Here is a 16164-nt window from a genome sequence, read left to right as displayed (position 1 = left end):
GGAGGAATCTTTATATGGACTTTTTCAATTGAAGGTGAGTTAGCCGATCTCATATGGAGGTAGCAGGGTTTTTCCTCCCGGAGACTGGGGTTTTTCATCCTGCATACAGACAAATTGGCCCTTCAGAACACACACAGTTTACAGACAAAAATACTAGTTGTGGTGGTGGGAGGCATTGATGTAGATGATTGGTAGTAAAGGTTCGGTGTAGTGGTGAAGAGCTGTACAGTGGGTGTCCTCCTGCGATGAGTCTGCAGACTCCTTGGAGGTGTCACAAATAATAATAATAATAATAACTCTTTTAAACTCTTTTATATTTCACCCTTAAACCTCTGACTTTTCAGAATGTCTTCTCTGTTTCAATCAATGCAATAGCTGTTCTATTATTCTCTTACTAATTCAACTTACTCTTCAGAAGTACAAACTTTGCAAGTGCACTACTAGCTGGTGCAGTAAGTAACATTGTAATGAGACGAAAGCAAAACAATACTTGTTATAAACAAGATTACAGTTCTTGAATGGCATGAAAACATCATCAGAAAGTTCAGTATTTTCTTTTTTCATCATCATCATCATCATCAAATTCCTGCCATGTACCCTCAAGGGGTGTACAGGATATGACAGTACTACATGAAAAAATTACATCATTACTAACTTCCTATCTACAATTTTCCTCCAAATCAGTCTGTTACTTGTCAAGACTCCAACATTATCAGATCTTATATTTCTATCATCTAAGGCACTTTGTACCGTATCAATCCACCTATATCTTGGTCTTCCTCTGGGTCGTTTTCCTGCCAACCTGGCAGAGAACACTTGTTTTGCTAATCTTTCCTCTCCCATTCTATTTAAGTGACCATACCATCTGAGATTAGCTCTGCTAACGCATTCCTGGATGCTGACAATGTCAAGTTCTTTCCTAATATCCTCATTTTTAATATGATATTGCCATTGATGCCATCTGTTCACGCCTCTAATCTTTCTCAGGACTCTCATATCTGCGGTCTCTAGTCTTTGGTCAAGTGTTTTACTTCTGACCCAGCTCTCAGATCCATAAGTTAAAATTGGTTTGAACACAGTCTTGTATACAGCTAATTTAGTGTTCCGACTAATTTCTTTCTTATTCCATATGAATTTATTCAATTGACTTCCCACGATACCAGCTTTGCTGATTCTGTTGTCTATTTCTATATTTAGTTTACCATCTTCAGTAAAAATTGTGCCTAAGTAGCTGAAATGTTTTACTTGTTCCACAGGTTCTCCATTCACAACACAGTTGACATTTTCAATGATTCTGCCTATTTTCATTGTCTTTGTCTTTTTATTGCTGACCTTCATACCATATCTATTACAACAGCTATTCAATTTAGTCAGAGAATCTTGCAGACTTGTAGCGGATTTATTTAGAAGTATAACATCATCCGCATAAAGCAAAGAGCTGACATTAACATCTCCAATTTTGATATCAGGTTTAATACCACATTCCTTCATAATGTGATCCATATAGATAATGAATAACAGAGGGGATAATGTACATCCTTGTCTCACACCAGATTTAACATTAAACCATCTTCCTGTACTTCCTTCAATTCTAACTGCTGACTCACAACTCAAATAAAGACTAAGTATTGCTTGATATAATGTCCCATTGACACCATATAACTGCAGCGTATTGAATAGCTTCTCTCTTGGCACCTTGTCATATGCCTTTTCCAAATCGACAAAACTTAAATACAGATCTTTGTTATATTCCCATGCTTTCTCGACTATTTGTCGTAAAGTGAAGATCTGATCCTGACAGCCTCTATTTGGCCTGAATCCAGCTTGTTCTTCACCAAGCTTTTCTTCCACAATTCTTCTCAACCGTTTCTCAAGTATACTTGCATAGATCTTGCCAGGAACACTCAGTAGGGAAATACCTCTGTAATTCTCACATTCAGTTTTATTTCCCTTTTTATATATGGGTACTATGAAAGCTCTACTCCAATCATCGGGAATTCGTCCCTCTGTCCAGGCTTTCTGAACTATGGAGTGCAGCCACTGTAAGACTCTTATACCACCATACTTCAGCATTTCTGGTCGAATATCATCTACTCCTGCTGCCTTTCCACATTTCAAGCCTTTGATGGCTTTTTCTACTTCAAGTATGGATATGTATTCCTGACTGCATGCCTGGTCAGTGTTTTTTATCACTGTGCTGTCATCACTGCTTGTTTCATTCAGCAGTTTTTCAAAGTAATTACTCCATACTTGAAGGATATCTTTTTCTCCTGTTTTCATTTCACCTTTATCATCTCTAATTCCTTTTACAGCACTCTTTCCTCCATTCCTAAGCTTCTTCAACAACCTCCAGAATATTTTGCCACCTTCTTGATATTTATTTTCTATATTCTTGCCAAAGTCCTCCGATGACTTTTGTTTAGCTAGTTTTACACACTGTTTAGCTTTCTTACATTTGTCTCTGTATTCTGTAAGAGTAAAAGCTGACTTATTTGCCAGGAACTTTTGATATGCTTTCTTCTTTTCCTTCACTGCCTCTTTAACTTCCTGTGTCCACCAGGGAGTTCTGATTTTTTTATCTTTGCACACAACCTCACCACATGCCTCTCTGGCAGAATCAATCAATGTTTTCTTCAGAGTTTGCCATTGAATCTCCAAGGTTTGATTCCTGTTCTCAAACTCTTTCATTTTCTTTTCAATAATATTTCTGTATTTTAGTCTACAGTTTACATCTGAGAGCTGCTCAACTTTTATTTGCTTTAAAACTTTCTTACATGTTATTCTTTTCAATATGAAATTCAATTTTATCCTGCTCAAGACTAAATAGTGATCACTTCCAATTTCAAATCCTCTGTACACTCTGGTGTCCTGCACTAGGGAGAAAACATCACTATCAACAATAACATAGTCAATGAGACTTTTCTTATTCCTAGCCTCTTCTCTCCATGTGAATTTGTGCACATTTTTATGTTGGAACATGGTGTTAGTAATAACCAGTCCATGTCCTGAGCAGAAATCCAACAGATATTTGCCATTATTATTAGCTTTGCTCTTTTCTCCAAATTTTCCCAAAATATTTTTGTATGTCTCACAATCATTTCCTACTCTACTATTTAGATCCCCAACAAGGACCAACTTTTCCTTTTTTATTGTGTCAGTTGCTTTTTCTAAAGCCTCAAAAAATTCCTCCACTTCTACCTTAGTAGAACCTTCTGTGGGACCATAGGCACAAATAAGTCTCATTGTCCAGTTCCCCATTCTCATATTTGCCCACATTACTCTACTTGAGACTGACTGCCATTCAAGAAGATTAGCCTCGTATTTTGTGTTGAATACTATGGCTGCTCCTTTTCCTTGATTGTTATTGCCTGAATATAACATTTTGTATTTATTGCTCAGAAAGATCTCACCAGTTTTGGTCTTTTTTGTTTCAGTCATCCCTATTATGTCGATCTGGTACTTATCTAATTCCTCAGCTAGCTCCATTTCTTTGCCATTCAGGCTTCTTACGTTGATAGTACCGATCTTTAACTCTGGTGATGTTGAGTTGGGGTTTGTTTTCAGATTTGTTCCAGTAGCTGACTTTTCGCTGTTCGCCCTGGTTCCCTGGCGAAAACAACGGGGGCCTTGTTTAACCGGGCGACGCCCCAGCCGGCATGAAATTTTGTCATGTTGTACCATCAATTTTTATTTTGGTTTAACCAATAAGAATACAATTTGGTCGGCTAAATCCCAAATTGCCAGCCCATCCTCGTTCGTTCAGTATCAAAGTAGATACCCAACAGGGTGCACCACGAGAAGGTGAGGATTGGACATTAGGTCAGAAGCCCTGGTCGGTTCTCCGCATTCCTTTAAAGGCTATGTGGAGGTCTCCTCTCAGTTATACAGCTTTGACCCTTAAGCACCCCTATTTTCTTTTTTTCAAGATTTAATTACAGAAACAAAACATTAAATTACAATTTTCTTTTTTTCAAGATTTAATTACAGAAACAAAACATTAAATTACAAATAAATATCACAATTAAACAGTTTGCGATAGGCCATAACTGTGCAAAGATTTCTCTTATATGTAACATTAGTAAAGAAATTTCTGATTACAAGAAATAATGCATTTTCGTTATATATTTAGTATAATGAAATTTGTAGTCCACAAATTCTTAATCTGCCTTCATGATCCACATTCCAGAGTACATAGCATCTTTAATACTCTCCTTTGCACCCTTTCCCTGTAACTATATTGTTTCAGAAACCAGGAGACTAGATCTTATTCTTACATGTCAATATTTGTTTCATCATTGCAGTTATCCTCTGAGTTGTATTCACAGTCTTTGCTATATGCCTGTGAACTTCAACTTCCTATCCGCTAAAACTCCAAGATCCTTAGTGTCAGCTTCTTTTAGCATAATTCTGTTAATATAATATGCCAGTGGATATTTCATTACACCAAAGTGCATAACTTTACATTTATTAATATTGAACTCATTTAGAATGATTTCTTTTGAAGTTATATGGTGATCAGCATTCATTTTGATAAATTATGGAGACCGTTACCATGTTAAGAATAAGTAAATTTCCAACATTTTGACCACATTAAGGCCATCATTGGAAGTGTACACACACACACACACACACACACACACACACAGACAAGCTATATTAAAATTCAAACAGTATGCCAAAGTGATTACCTGATTATCTTACTTGTCTTTGCATCATTAGGCAATAGCTGTATTGTCTCCCAATAGATCCTTCTTATTGTCGTTAATGTAAAAAGTTGAATAACAATGGATAATGACTGATCCCCAGGTTACACTACTGGTCACTTTAAGTTTTGCAGGCTCACATCTCCAGTACACCACTTTTTTGTTGTCTGTCAGTCAGCCATCTCCTTTTATCCAATCTGATAATTTATATCCTCCAATTTATATAACAGCCTCCCATTCCGTATTCTGTCAAAAGCTTTAGCAAAGTCCAAAAGTATTGTGGTGTATCCATTCCCATTGTCTAAATGAACTGTAACATTATTATAAAATGTGAGCAAGTTACTCAAACATGGCTGATCCCTGGATTATTCAGCCATGCAGTTTTCTGCATGACTTCTCATTTACATCATCTCTGACTTCCTCTAATACCATATTCACATCAGTCATTACTTCTTTCAACAGTTTCTCTAGTTGATTCACACAAAATCCATTTAAATGCAATCCATCTCTTTTATACAATTCCATTTGCCCCTTGAATACATCCCATACATCCAATAATTACACCACTTTTTTTGTACATAGCTCTGCTAGCATACCATTCATGATTTTTGATTGCCATCTCAACTCATATCTTGATAAAACACTAATTACTCTTTCTACCAAACTACTGTCTTTCACTCTCAGTAATAATTTCCTGATATTCATCCTCACATTCTCTCTCTCTCTCTTTTGCCCAACCAAGTCATTTGTTCCTATCACAACCTAACTCCCTTGCATGCTTACTTCTCATATTCAGAATATCAATCACCCTATTCATCCTCCCATCTGGAAAGCAGACTTTTTGCACCTCTCATCTGCTATACCTTTTATAATAGAATCTCTGTACAGTGCTACCTTTAATCATTTGCCACTTCTTTTCTCAATTATGTTTATTTCATTTTTTTACACTCTTCCATTTATATCCATCAAACATCTAATGTAATTTTACATATGATTCATCTCATTTCTTATCTTAATAATTTCATTCTTCAACTCTTTGCATTACAGCAGTCATGCTTACTTTTTTTAGTCACTTCCATATTCATAATCATGTTCTCTACACATATTTTCTTGCTCTTCCTTCTGGAAGATACTATTATCAGTTGTACGCAGTCACTGCCTTTTGCCTTTTTTTCTAATATTCACTTCTCATTCTCACTGCAGTCCATTAAAATATCACACTTTCTGCAGACCTTCATGTCTTGTTCAGTGTCTCAATAAATACATCCTTCACATTTGCTCATGCACACACATATACTTTCAACAAAACATCTTAGAAAAATCCACACTGCTCACAGCCACATTAAATTTTCATGCTGCACATCTTGTTCTAGTTGTAACTGCTATTTTGATTCTATTAACTGTATTACACAAAATTTACTATATTCAGTCTCGGTATATCAGTCTCGCTGATAAATAAATTTTCTGGGAAATACGTGCAATTTTTTTTTTGAAAATATTCCAAAAGATAAATACATCACCAATCTTGAGAATTTGCTTGGAAGAGTTGATTGTCTAAATTCTAAAACCTAGGAAATTGTTTTTATTGTTGCTAATCATAGTCCTAGTTTAAAAAGAAAAGTTCTTACAAACTATTATGATATTTGATTCTCTTGAATATGAACAAATCTGAAAACACACCCCAACACAACATCACCAGAGTTAAAGATCGGTACTATCAACATAAGAAGCCTGAATGGAAAAGAAATGGAGCTAGCGGAAGAATTAGATAAGTACCAGATCGACATAATAGGGGTGACTGAAACAAAAAAGACAAAAACTGGTGTGATCTTTCTGAGCAATAAATACAAAATGTTATATTCAGGCAATGACAATTTTGGAAAAGAAGCAAGAGCCATAGTATTCAACACAAAATACGAGACTCATCTTCTTGAATGGCATGCAGTGTCAAGTAGAGTGATTTGGGCAAATATCAGAATGGGGAACTGGACAATGAGACTTATTTGTGCCTATGGTCCCACAGAAGGTTCTGTTAAGGTAGAAGTGGAGGAATTTTTTGAGGCTTTAGAAAAAGCAACTGACGCAATGAAAAAGGAAAAGTTGGTCCTTGTTGGTGATCTAAATAGCAGAGTAGGAAGTGATTGTCAGACATACAAAAATGTTTTGGGAAAATTTGGAGAAAAGAGCAAAGCTAATAATAATGGCAAATACCTGTTGGATTTCTTCTCAGCACATGGACTGGTTATTACTAACACCATGTTCCAACATAAAAATGTGCACAAATTCACATGGAGAGAAGAGGCAAGGAATTAGAAAAGTCTCATTGACTATGTTATTGTTGATAGTGATGTTTTCTCCCTGGTGCAGGACACCAGAGTGTACAGAGGATTTGAAATTGGAAGTGATCACTATTTAGTCTTGAGTAGGATAAAATTGAATTTCATATTGAAAAGAATAACATGTAAGAAAGTTTTAAAGCGAATAAAAGTTGAGCAGCTCTCAGATGTGAACTGTAGACTAAAATACACAAAGATTATTGAAGGCAAAATGACCGAGTTTGAGAACAGGAACCAAACCTTGGAGATTCAGTGGCAAGCCTTGAAGAAAACCCTGATTGATTCTGCCAGAGAGGCATGTGGTGAAGTTGTCTGCAAGGATAGAAAAATCAGAACTCCCTGGTGGACCCAGGAAGTTAAAGAGGCAGTGAAGGAAAAGAAGAAAGCATACCAAAGGTTCCTGTCAAATAAGTCAGCTTGTGCTCTTAGAGAATACAGAGACAAATATACGTGTGTACAGGCTTAAGTGCTGTGAGGACATCATGTTGGAGGCTTAATGAATTTTTTACAACACTCAAAAAGAATTAAAATAGAATTTAATACTTCCTATATTTCATATTAGGGGTGCTTAAGGGTCAAAGCTGTATAACTGAGAGGAGACCTCCACATAGCCTTTAAAGGAATGCGGAGAACCGACCAGGGCTTCTGACCTAATGTCCAATCCTCACCTTCTCGTGGTGCACCCTGTTGGGTATCTACTTGGATACTGAACGAATGAGGATGGGCTGGCAGTTTGGGATTTAGCCGACCAAATTGTATTCTTATTGGTCGTGTTGTACCATCATTTTAAAAAAAATGATGGTACAACATGACAGAATTTCATGCCGGCTGGAGCGTCGCCCGGTTAAACAAGGCCCCCATTGTTTTCGCCAGGGAACCAGGACGAACAACGAAAAGTCAGCTATGGAACAAATCTGAAAACAAACCCCAACTCAACATCACCAGAGTTAAAGAATCGGTACTATCAACGTAAGAAGCCTGAATGGCAAAGAAATGGAGCTAGCTGAGGAATTAGATAAGTACCAGATCGACATAATAGGGGTGACTGAAACAAAAAAGACCATAACTGGTGAGATCTTTCTGAACAATAAATACAAAATGTTATATTCAGGCAATGACAATCAAGGAAAAGAAGGAGTAGCCATAGTATTCAACACAAAATACGAGGCTAATCTTCTTGAATGGCAGTCAGTCTCAAGTAGAGTAATGTGGGCAAATATGAGAATGGGGAAGTGGACAATGAGACTTATTTGTGTCTATGGTCCCACAGAAGGTTCTACTAAAGTAGAAGTGGAGGAGTTTTTTGAGGCTTTAGAAAAAGCAACTGACACAATGAAAAATGAAAAGTTGGTCCTTGTTGGGGATCTAAATAGCAGAGTAGGAAATTATTGTGAGACATACAAAAATATTTTGAGAAAATTTGGAGAAAAGAGCAAAGCTAATAATAATGGCAAATATCTGTTAGATTTCTGCTCAGGACATGGACTGGTTATTACTAACACCATGTTCCAACATAAAAATGTGCACAAATTCACATGGAGAGAAGAGGCTAGGAATTAGAAAAGTCTCATTGACTATGTTATTGTTGATAGTGATGTTTTCTCCCTGGTGCAGGACACCAGAGTGTATAGAGGATTTGAAATTGGAAGTGATCACTATTTAGTCTTGAGCAGGATAAAATTGAATTTAATATTGAAAAGAATAACATGTAAGAAAGTTTTAAAGCGAATAAAAGTTGAGCAGCTCTCAGATGTGAACTGTAGACTAAAATACAGAAACATTATTGAAAAAAAAAATGAAAGAGTTTGAGAACAGGAATCAAACCTTGGAGATTCAGTGGCAAACTCTGAAGAAAACATTGATTGATTCTGCCAGAGAGGCATGTGGTGAGGTTGTCTGTAAGGATAAAAAAATCAGAACTCCCTGGTGGACACAGGAAGTTAAAGAGGCAGTGAAGGAAAAGAAGAAAGCATATCAAAAATTCCTGTCAAATAAGTCAGCTTGGGCTCTTAGAGAATATAGAGACAAATGCAAGAATGCTAAACACTGTGTAAAACTAGCTAAACAAAAGTCTTGGGAGGACTTTGGCAAGAACATAGAAAATAAATATTAAGAAGGTGGCAAAATATTCTGGAGGTTGTTGAAGAAGCTTAGGAATGGAGGAAAGAGTGCTGTAAAAGGAGTTATAGATGATAATGGTGACATGAAAACGGGAGCAAAAGTATCCTTGAAGTATTGAGTATTTACTTTGAAAATTTGCTAAATGAAACAAGCAATGATGACAGCACAGTGATAAAAAACATTGACCAGGCAAGCAGTCAGGAATACATATCCATACTTGAAGTAGAAAAAGCCATCAAAGGTTTGAAATGTTGAAAGGCAGCAGGAGTAGATGATATTCGACCAGAAATGCTGAAGTATGGTGGTATAAAAGTCTTACAGTGGTTGCGCTGCTTAGTTCAGAATGCCTGGACAGAGGGACGAATTCCAGACGATTGTAGTAGAGCTCTCATAGTACCCATATATAAAAAGGGAAATAAAACTGAATGTGAGAAATACAGAGGTATATCCCTACCGAGTGTTCCTGGTAAGATATATGCAAGTATACCTGAGAAACGGTTGAGAAGAATTGTGGAAGAAAAGCTTGGTGAAGAACAAGCTGGATTCAGGTCAAATAGAGGCTGTCAGGATCAGATTGTCACTTTACGACAAATAGTGGAGAAATCATGGGAATATAACAAAGATCTGTATTTAAGTTTTGTAGATCTGTAAAAGGCTTAGACAAGGTACCAAGAGAGAAGCTAGTCAATACGCTACAGTTGTATGGTGTCAATGGGACATTATATCAAGCAATACTTAGTCTTTATTTGAGTTGTGAGTCAGCAGTTAGAATTGAAGGAAGTACAGGAAGATGGTTTAATGTTAAATCTGGTGCGAGACAAGGATGTACATTATCCCCTCTATTATTCATTATCTATATGGATCACATTATGAAGGAAAGTGGTATTAAACATGATATCAAAATTGGAGATGTTAAAATCAGCTCTTTGCTTTATGCAGACGATGTTATACTTCTAAATAAATCTGCTTATAGTCTGGAAGATTCTCTGACTAAATTGAATAACTGTTGTAATAGATATGCAATTAGTTATATGCAACGGTTATTCAATTGCAATAGATATGCAATTGAATAACTGTTGTAACAGATAATGCAATAAAAAGACAAAGACAATGAAAATAGGCAGAATCATTGAAAATATCAACTGTGTTGTGAATGGAGAACCTGTGGAACAAGTAAATCATTTCAACTACTTAGGCACGATTTTTAGTGAAGATGGTAAATTAAATATGGAAATAGACAACAGAATCAACAAAGCTGATATGGTAGGAAGTCAATTGAATAAATTCATATGGATTAAGAGAGAAATTAGTCGGAACACTAAATTAGCTGTATACAAGACAGTGTTCAAACCAGTTTTAACTTATGGATCTGAGAGCTGGGTCAGAAGTAAAACACTTGACCAACGACTAGAGACCGCAGATATGAGAGTCCTGACAAAGATTAGAGGCGTGAACTGATGGCATCAATGGCAATATCATATTAAAAACGAGAATATTAAGAAAGAACTTGACATTGTCGGCATCCAGGAATGCGTTAGCAGAGAATGGGCGAGGAAAGATTAGCAAAACAAGTGTTCTCTGCCAAGTTGGGAGGAAAACAACCCAGAGGAAGATCAAGATATAGGTGGATTGATACGGTCTAAAGTGCCTTAGACGATAGAAATATAAGATCTGGTAATGTTGGAGTCTTGACAAGTAATAGACTGATTTGGAGGAAAATTGTAGATAGGAAGTTAGTAATGATGTAAATTTTTCATGTAGTACTATCATATCCTGTACACCCCTTTGGGTACATGGCAGGAATTTGATGATGAATATTACTTATAAATTATTTATTTGAAATGTTGGTTTTAACAGAAAAATGGGTTTATTTCAAACTCCAGAGTTTGGGACCAAATACCATATTTGATCCCAAAATGTTGAATAATGTGATGTCTGAATGTGTCATTGGAATTTAAAGAACAAATATTGTGGGAGTGAAATGGATGTGTCTTATTAAGTAAGAGATCAGTTAAGAAGAGGATGATGTGGAAGAAATATCATGAAAATAAGAGTAAGAGGGAGTTATGAAATATATAAAGCACAGGCTAGAAAAGTTAAGTGTTGTGTTGTATGGAAAGCTAAGTCAGAGTAGGAAAAGAAATTAGGTGTGTAGACTCAAAAAGCATTTTATTGTTATTTATTTATTCTTATGGCAAAAGCAGCTACAGGTCAATGTTCAGACCAGAAAGCCAATCCAGGCCTCATTTGTCACCTTGTAATGTCCTGGAGGCCACCACCATGAAACTTGCACCTTGGGCAGTCATTCACAGTATGGGTGATCGTCTGATAGTCTCCATTTATGCAGTAGGTAGCCACATCTGCCCTGGTTAGTTCTGATCCTGTTGATGGATGACCAAGTCTTCCTAGGAAGGGCAAAACCAGGCTGTGGAGCACAGGGAGTCTTCAACCAGGAAAACATTTGTTGGAAGATTGTTGAACCAGTGTTCTCCCCCACATGTCAGGTGTTGATGGTAAGGCATCTGAAGAGAGTTTGTCCATGGACCAGAAAGGGTTTTGTGATTTTAGGTGAATACTAGGTGGATTTATAAGAGTATGGTGCAGACACAGGAGCAGGTTGCTCATTACTTTATTAAATACTTTAATCGAGGCTTGTCTTCTCCGTATATTTGGTGGAGCAATGTTAGATAGGACAAGCAGCCAGGGGAGAGGGGTTCTTCTCAGTGTCCCACTAATTGTGTGCACGGTGGAGTTTAGCTGTGTGTCTATAATGTTAGTGTGCGCACTTCTTTCCCAGACAGGGGCACAGTATCCTGCTGCAGAGAAATCGAGGGCTAGTGCAGATGACTTTAAGACGTCAGCGCCAAAAACCCAGGTTGTTCCAGCAAGCCATGAGACGATATTATTTCTCGTTTTAACTTTGTTGGACAAGTTGGTGATGTGCCTTGTTAAACTGCAAGAGTAATAGAAAGAACAAATGTGGAAGAATAACTTGGTGAATGCAGTTAGTACTCTTGTGTCAAAAGCAGATACACTTGTTCTGGTGCTAAGTACTCACTTTGCTAAGATCTATCAACCTGGTATATGCAACATAGTGCTGCCACTACATTGGTTAAAGAAGAGGTCCATGAGAAGGAGGTTCTAGAGCTCTGCATAACCTGGATAAGAGTTGGAAATAGGAATAGATAGGATATTGGCACATGCACTAAAGGAATGTTCAGCAAAACTAGCTAGACCATTGACCTATTTGTATAATTTAAGTCTCAGCTCAGGAAACATCCTACTGGAAGGAAAAGAATGTATACCAGTTTTGTAGTATTAAGGTGATGCATTAACAGATATGTAACTACTGATCTCTCATTATTTCTAGAGTCATGAAGATTTTAGAAAAGTTATAAGGAACTTGCATTCAGAAATGGATTGATGGACTATATAGGTGTGGATTTACTAATGAGAGGTCATGTCTGAGAGATTTGCTTATATTTTATAATCATGTTATGGCTGGGTTTTATAAAGAGAAAGGATACTTTAATACTGTTAGACTTTACTAAGGTGTTCAATAGGATACCACATGAAGGGCTATTGCATAAACTGTAGAATATGGGATTGGAATATATTGATTTGGATAAGTGGGTGTCTGAAAGACAGGCAGCAGAAAGTGGTATGTGTGTGGAGGGGGGGTGGGAGATGAATCTGCCATATTTAAGGTGATATCCCAGGAATCAACCCTTGCTGTACGATCTGTATATTAATATTGATAGTGGGAAGGAGGACATGATAGTAGAGGTTTAGTTTTATGCTAGAGATGCAAAGATAAGAAGGGCAATCAGGGATGCTACTGCCATTTAGAGAATGATTTAAATAGGCTGGAAGCAGGGCTTGACAAATTATGCAAAACTCTACTCACCACAAAAAAAGAAAAAAAAATAATTCCCAAGACCACCTCTCCACTTACCATTTTAAATGTTCTCCCAGTAAGTCAATAGGTATTCCATAAAGTGGCTGGGGGGGGGGGGGCTGTATATCATTGTTTTGAGAACATTTGTGTGAGAACCATTCCAAGAAGGTGATATCAATAAATAATAAGAATACAGTGTTTAACATTCTAATAACGAAACATGCAAAATGCTTTGTCACTAGAATGGCTCTTTATCCCATTGCATCTTCCTTTTCATATTAGACTGAAAGGCCTATCATGATCAATCAACTTGACTTTCTTAGAAACCTAATATTGCTTATAATAGGCAAGTTGATCTTATCTACCTCCAGCAATTCATTGCACTCATTCATTGCTCTCCAAGCAAAGAACTTACTCTGCACACTCTTACTAACTACGCTGTTACACAACTTCCAGAGGTGACCTCTAGTTCTTTCCCTATTTGTCATGTATTGAAAAATTCCTTTCTTTCAATCTTATAGAACCACTTGAATAACTTATAAGCGTCCATCATGTCCCCTCTTTTCTGCCAATTAACTAAACTTTGCAACCCACACACCTTACCTATCTTTACAGGAAGCATTCCACAGATCTTTCTCAAGAGACCATCTTGGTATCTTGTCTCTCCACCTCCTGATCTTCAAGAAACTCAGGTGACCAATCTCTGCAACAGTAGTCAAGATGTAGCCAAATCATCATTGCCTTATAGAGGTAACCTCCCGATCTTTATTTGCTAGTATTTATCAACTTTCAAGTAATCCTTTGAGCTATTTTACCAGTTTTGCACTATGGCTTCTGAAATTCAACTCTGTTAACCACCATTAACTTCCCAAGTTTGTAGCCTCATCATTTTCTTGCAGTCCAGTTTCATCGCTATGATACACAGTAAACTTTTTCAACTTGAAGTGCATAACTTTACATTTTGCAACATTAAATTGACTGCCTTTATCCTTTGTCCACAATGCCAAATTATTTAAATCATCCTGCAAGATATTTACCATCACCATCATCAACTATTTGATCAGTTTTTGCATCAGCAAACAACTGAATATTTCCCTTTAAATCTTTCCTTATACCATTAATATACAAATTAGAGTAGTGACCCTAGTACAGAATCCTGAGGCACTTCACTAGTCACCCTCATTCTCTTAAATTCCACTCCACCATATGCTACTCTCTAGTGTCTGTATGTTAGTCCCTCCCCATCCATGTTACCAGCTTCATATTATTATTATTATTATTATTACTATCACATGGAATTCTAATCAATAAACTGCAGCATGTGGAGATGGATATAGAGTTGGTGAGGTTGATAAGAGGGTGGTTGATGGAGAGATATCAGAAAGTAGTTTATTGAGGAGTCTAGTCACAAGCCTTCTTCTGGACATGCTGCTACTGTTTAATTTTTACATTAACTATATAGAAAAGGATCTGAGAGGGACTGTTCAGTTGTTTGCTGATGATGCAGAATTGGGTAGAACAATAGTTAATACAGATATTAAAATTTTGTGGGATGATTTGGATAGACTGTCAGTATAGGCAAAGGAGAATGGATGTTAGTTTAATATGGCAAAGTATAAAGTTATGCATTTTGGGATGAAAAAATTACCAGCTGTATACCACATTGATGGAACTATACTCCAGGAAATTGACAAAGCCAGAGATAGTAACTCATCAGGTTACTTGATTACTGAAAAGTACTTTGATGAGCCAAGACAAGCAGATTATTATTCCTCTTTATTGAGACTTGATAAGACCCCATCCTGACTAATGCATGCAGATCCGGTCACCTGGGTTTCTTGGTGATGAGGAAGAGATGGAGAGGATCCAGAGGCAGATGACCAAGATGGTAGCAGGTCTATGGGATGAACTGTATGAGAAAAGATTGAAGATTTCTGGGTTACAGAAACTGGTTGACAGGCAGAAAAGGGGCGATATGATTGAGATACAAATTACTGAAGGGTTTTTTGGTTTGGTTTATTTGGTTACAGCCAAAGCAACTGGTCAATTTAGCAGCCATGATGAGTTAAAAACATACAGGAATCTGGGGAAAGAAAAAATTATTTAAAAGTTGAAAAAATAATTTATTTTCTCGAATTTATTTTGGATATACTTCTAAATTGAACCATGATAATGTGTTTTTTTTTGTGTTTTTTTCACAGGAAACTATGTTCTGTGTTGCTGCAGTATTTGGTACGTATTATTACTGAATTGTCAAATGGAATTTTTCACCTACGGTATTTATGCAGAAATCAAGTTCACTGTTTGAAATTCTAAAAGAACATGCTGATACAAAAAAATACGTCACAATTATGTTACTAAAGTGCAATTAATTTGAAAAACACTAACTTTTATAGTTTATATTTGTGGCAGCCACAAACAATTATGGCTTTAAATGTAGCTGAAAAGAACATATATTGTTGGAGCATGTTATGTGAATTGGAGTTTTTCTAAATTAACAGTTGTGTCTGAATGTGCATTCAGATTTTGCCTTTGTCTACTGTGATATGTTACTTTTTTTGTAAATTATGTAAATAAAATTATTTTAAGTATTACTATAGATAGGTTTATACAAACTAAATGTTTTCAGAGTATAGCATTAGTTTATTTTGAAGATATCAATCTTTTCGGGTCATTCCATAATCATCCAAAATAATCATTGAAATCATCAGGTGCTGAAGCTACATAATTTTTGAATTTGATGAAAGCACGTTATTCTTTCACCCCATTCTTTAGAACAGTGTTTCCCAAGCTTTCACTATTCGCATGTTCCTTTTAAAATTTTAGTAACACTGGTGTGCTATATGTCAGGCAAAGGCAATTTTGAGAGAAGTTATAATAATATTGCATTCAAACATGAATAATTATAAAAGTGTTTATTTATAATATTAACATTAGAATAAATTAATGGGTCAAACTCACATTACTTTCATTACAAATATTTGATTCTGATATGTCATGTTCTTTCTCACAGTCACCACCATCATTTTCATTTCTTTCACTATTTTCTGTTATGTGCTTCTTTTATGTCGATCAGTGGTTAAAAAACAAGATGTTTTTAACCACT

The 16164-nt window shown here is 36.3% G+C and overlaps 1 protein-coding gene across 1 annotated transcript in view; it reads left to right on the top strand.

The window, feature by feature from the left end:
• Positions 1–15652, top strand: part of LOC150093401 (dynein light chain Tctex-type protein 2B-like) — an 85390-nt gene extending 69738 nt beyond the window's left edge. The window contains exon 5 of the mRNA XM_090413765.1: positions 15260–15652. Coding sequence (XP_090269891.1) covers positions 15260–15307 — 48 coding nt within the window. The 3' untranslated portion in view covers positions 15308–15652. The remainder of the gene's footprint in view (positions 1–15259) is intronic.
• Positions 15653–16164: the final 512 nt, after the last annotated feature.

Source organism: Typopeltis vanoorti, chromosome 24 (assembly GCF_054136105.1).
Source record: "Typopeltis vanoorti isolate ZY-2024b chromosome 24, IOZ_Tvanoo_1.0, whole genome shotgun sequence".
In the NCBI taxonomy this organism is placed as follows: domain Eukaryota; kingdom Metazoa; phylum Arthropoda; class Arachnida; order Uropygi; family Thelyphonidae; genus Typopeltis; species Typopeltis vanoorti.
This window is presented reverse-complemented; position numbering and strand designations above follow the sequence as displayed.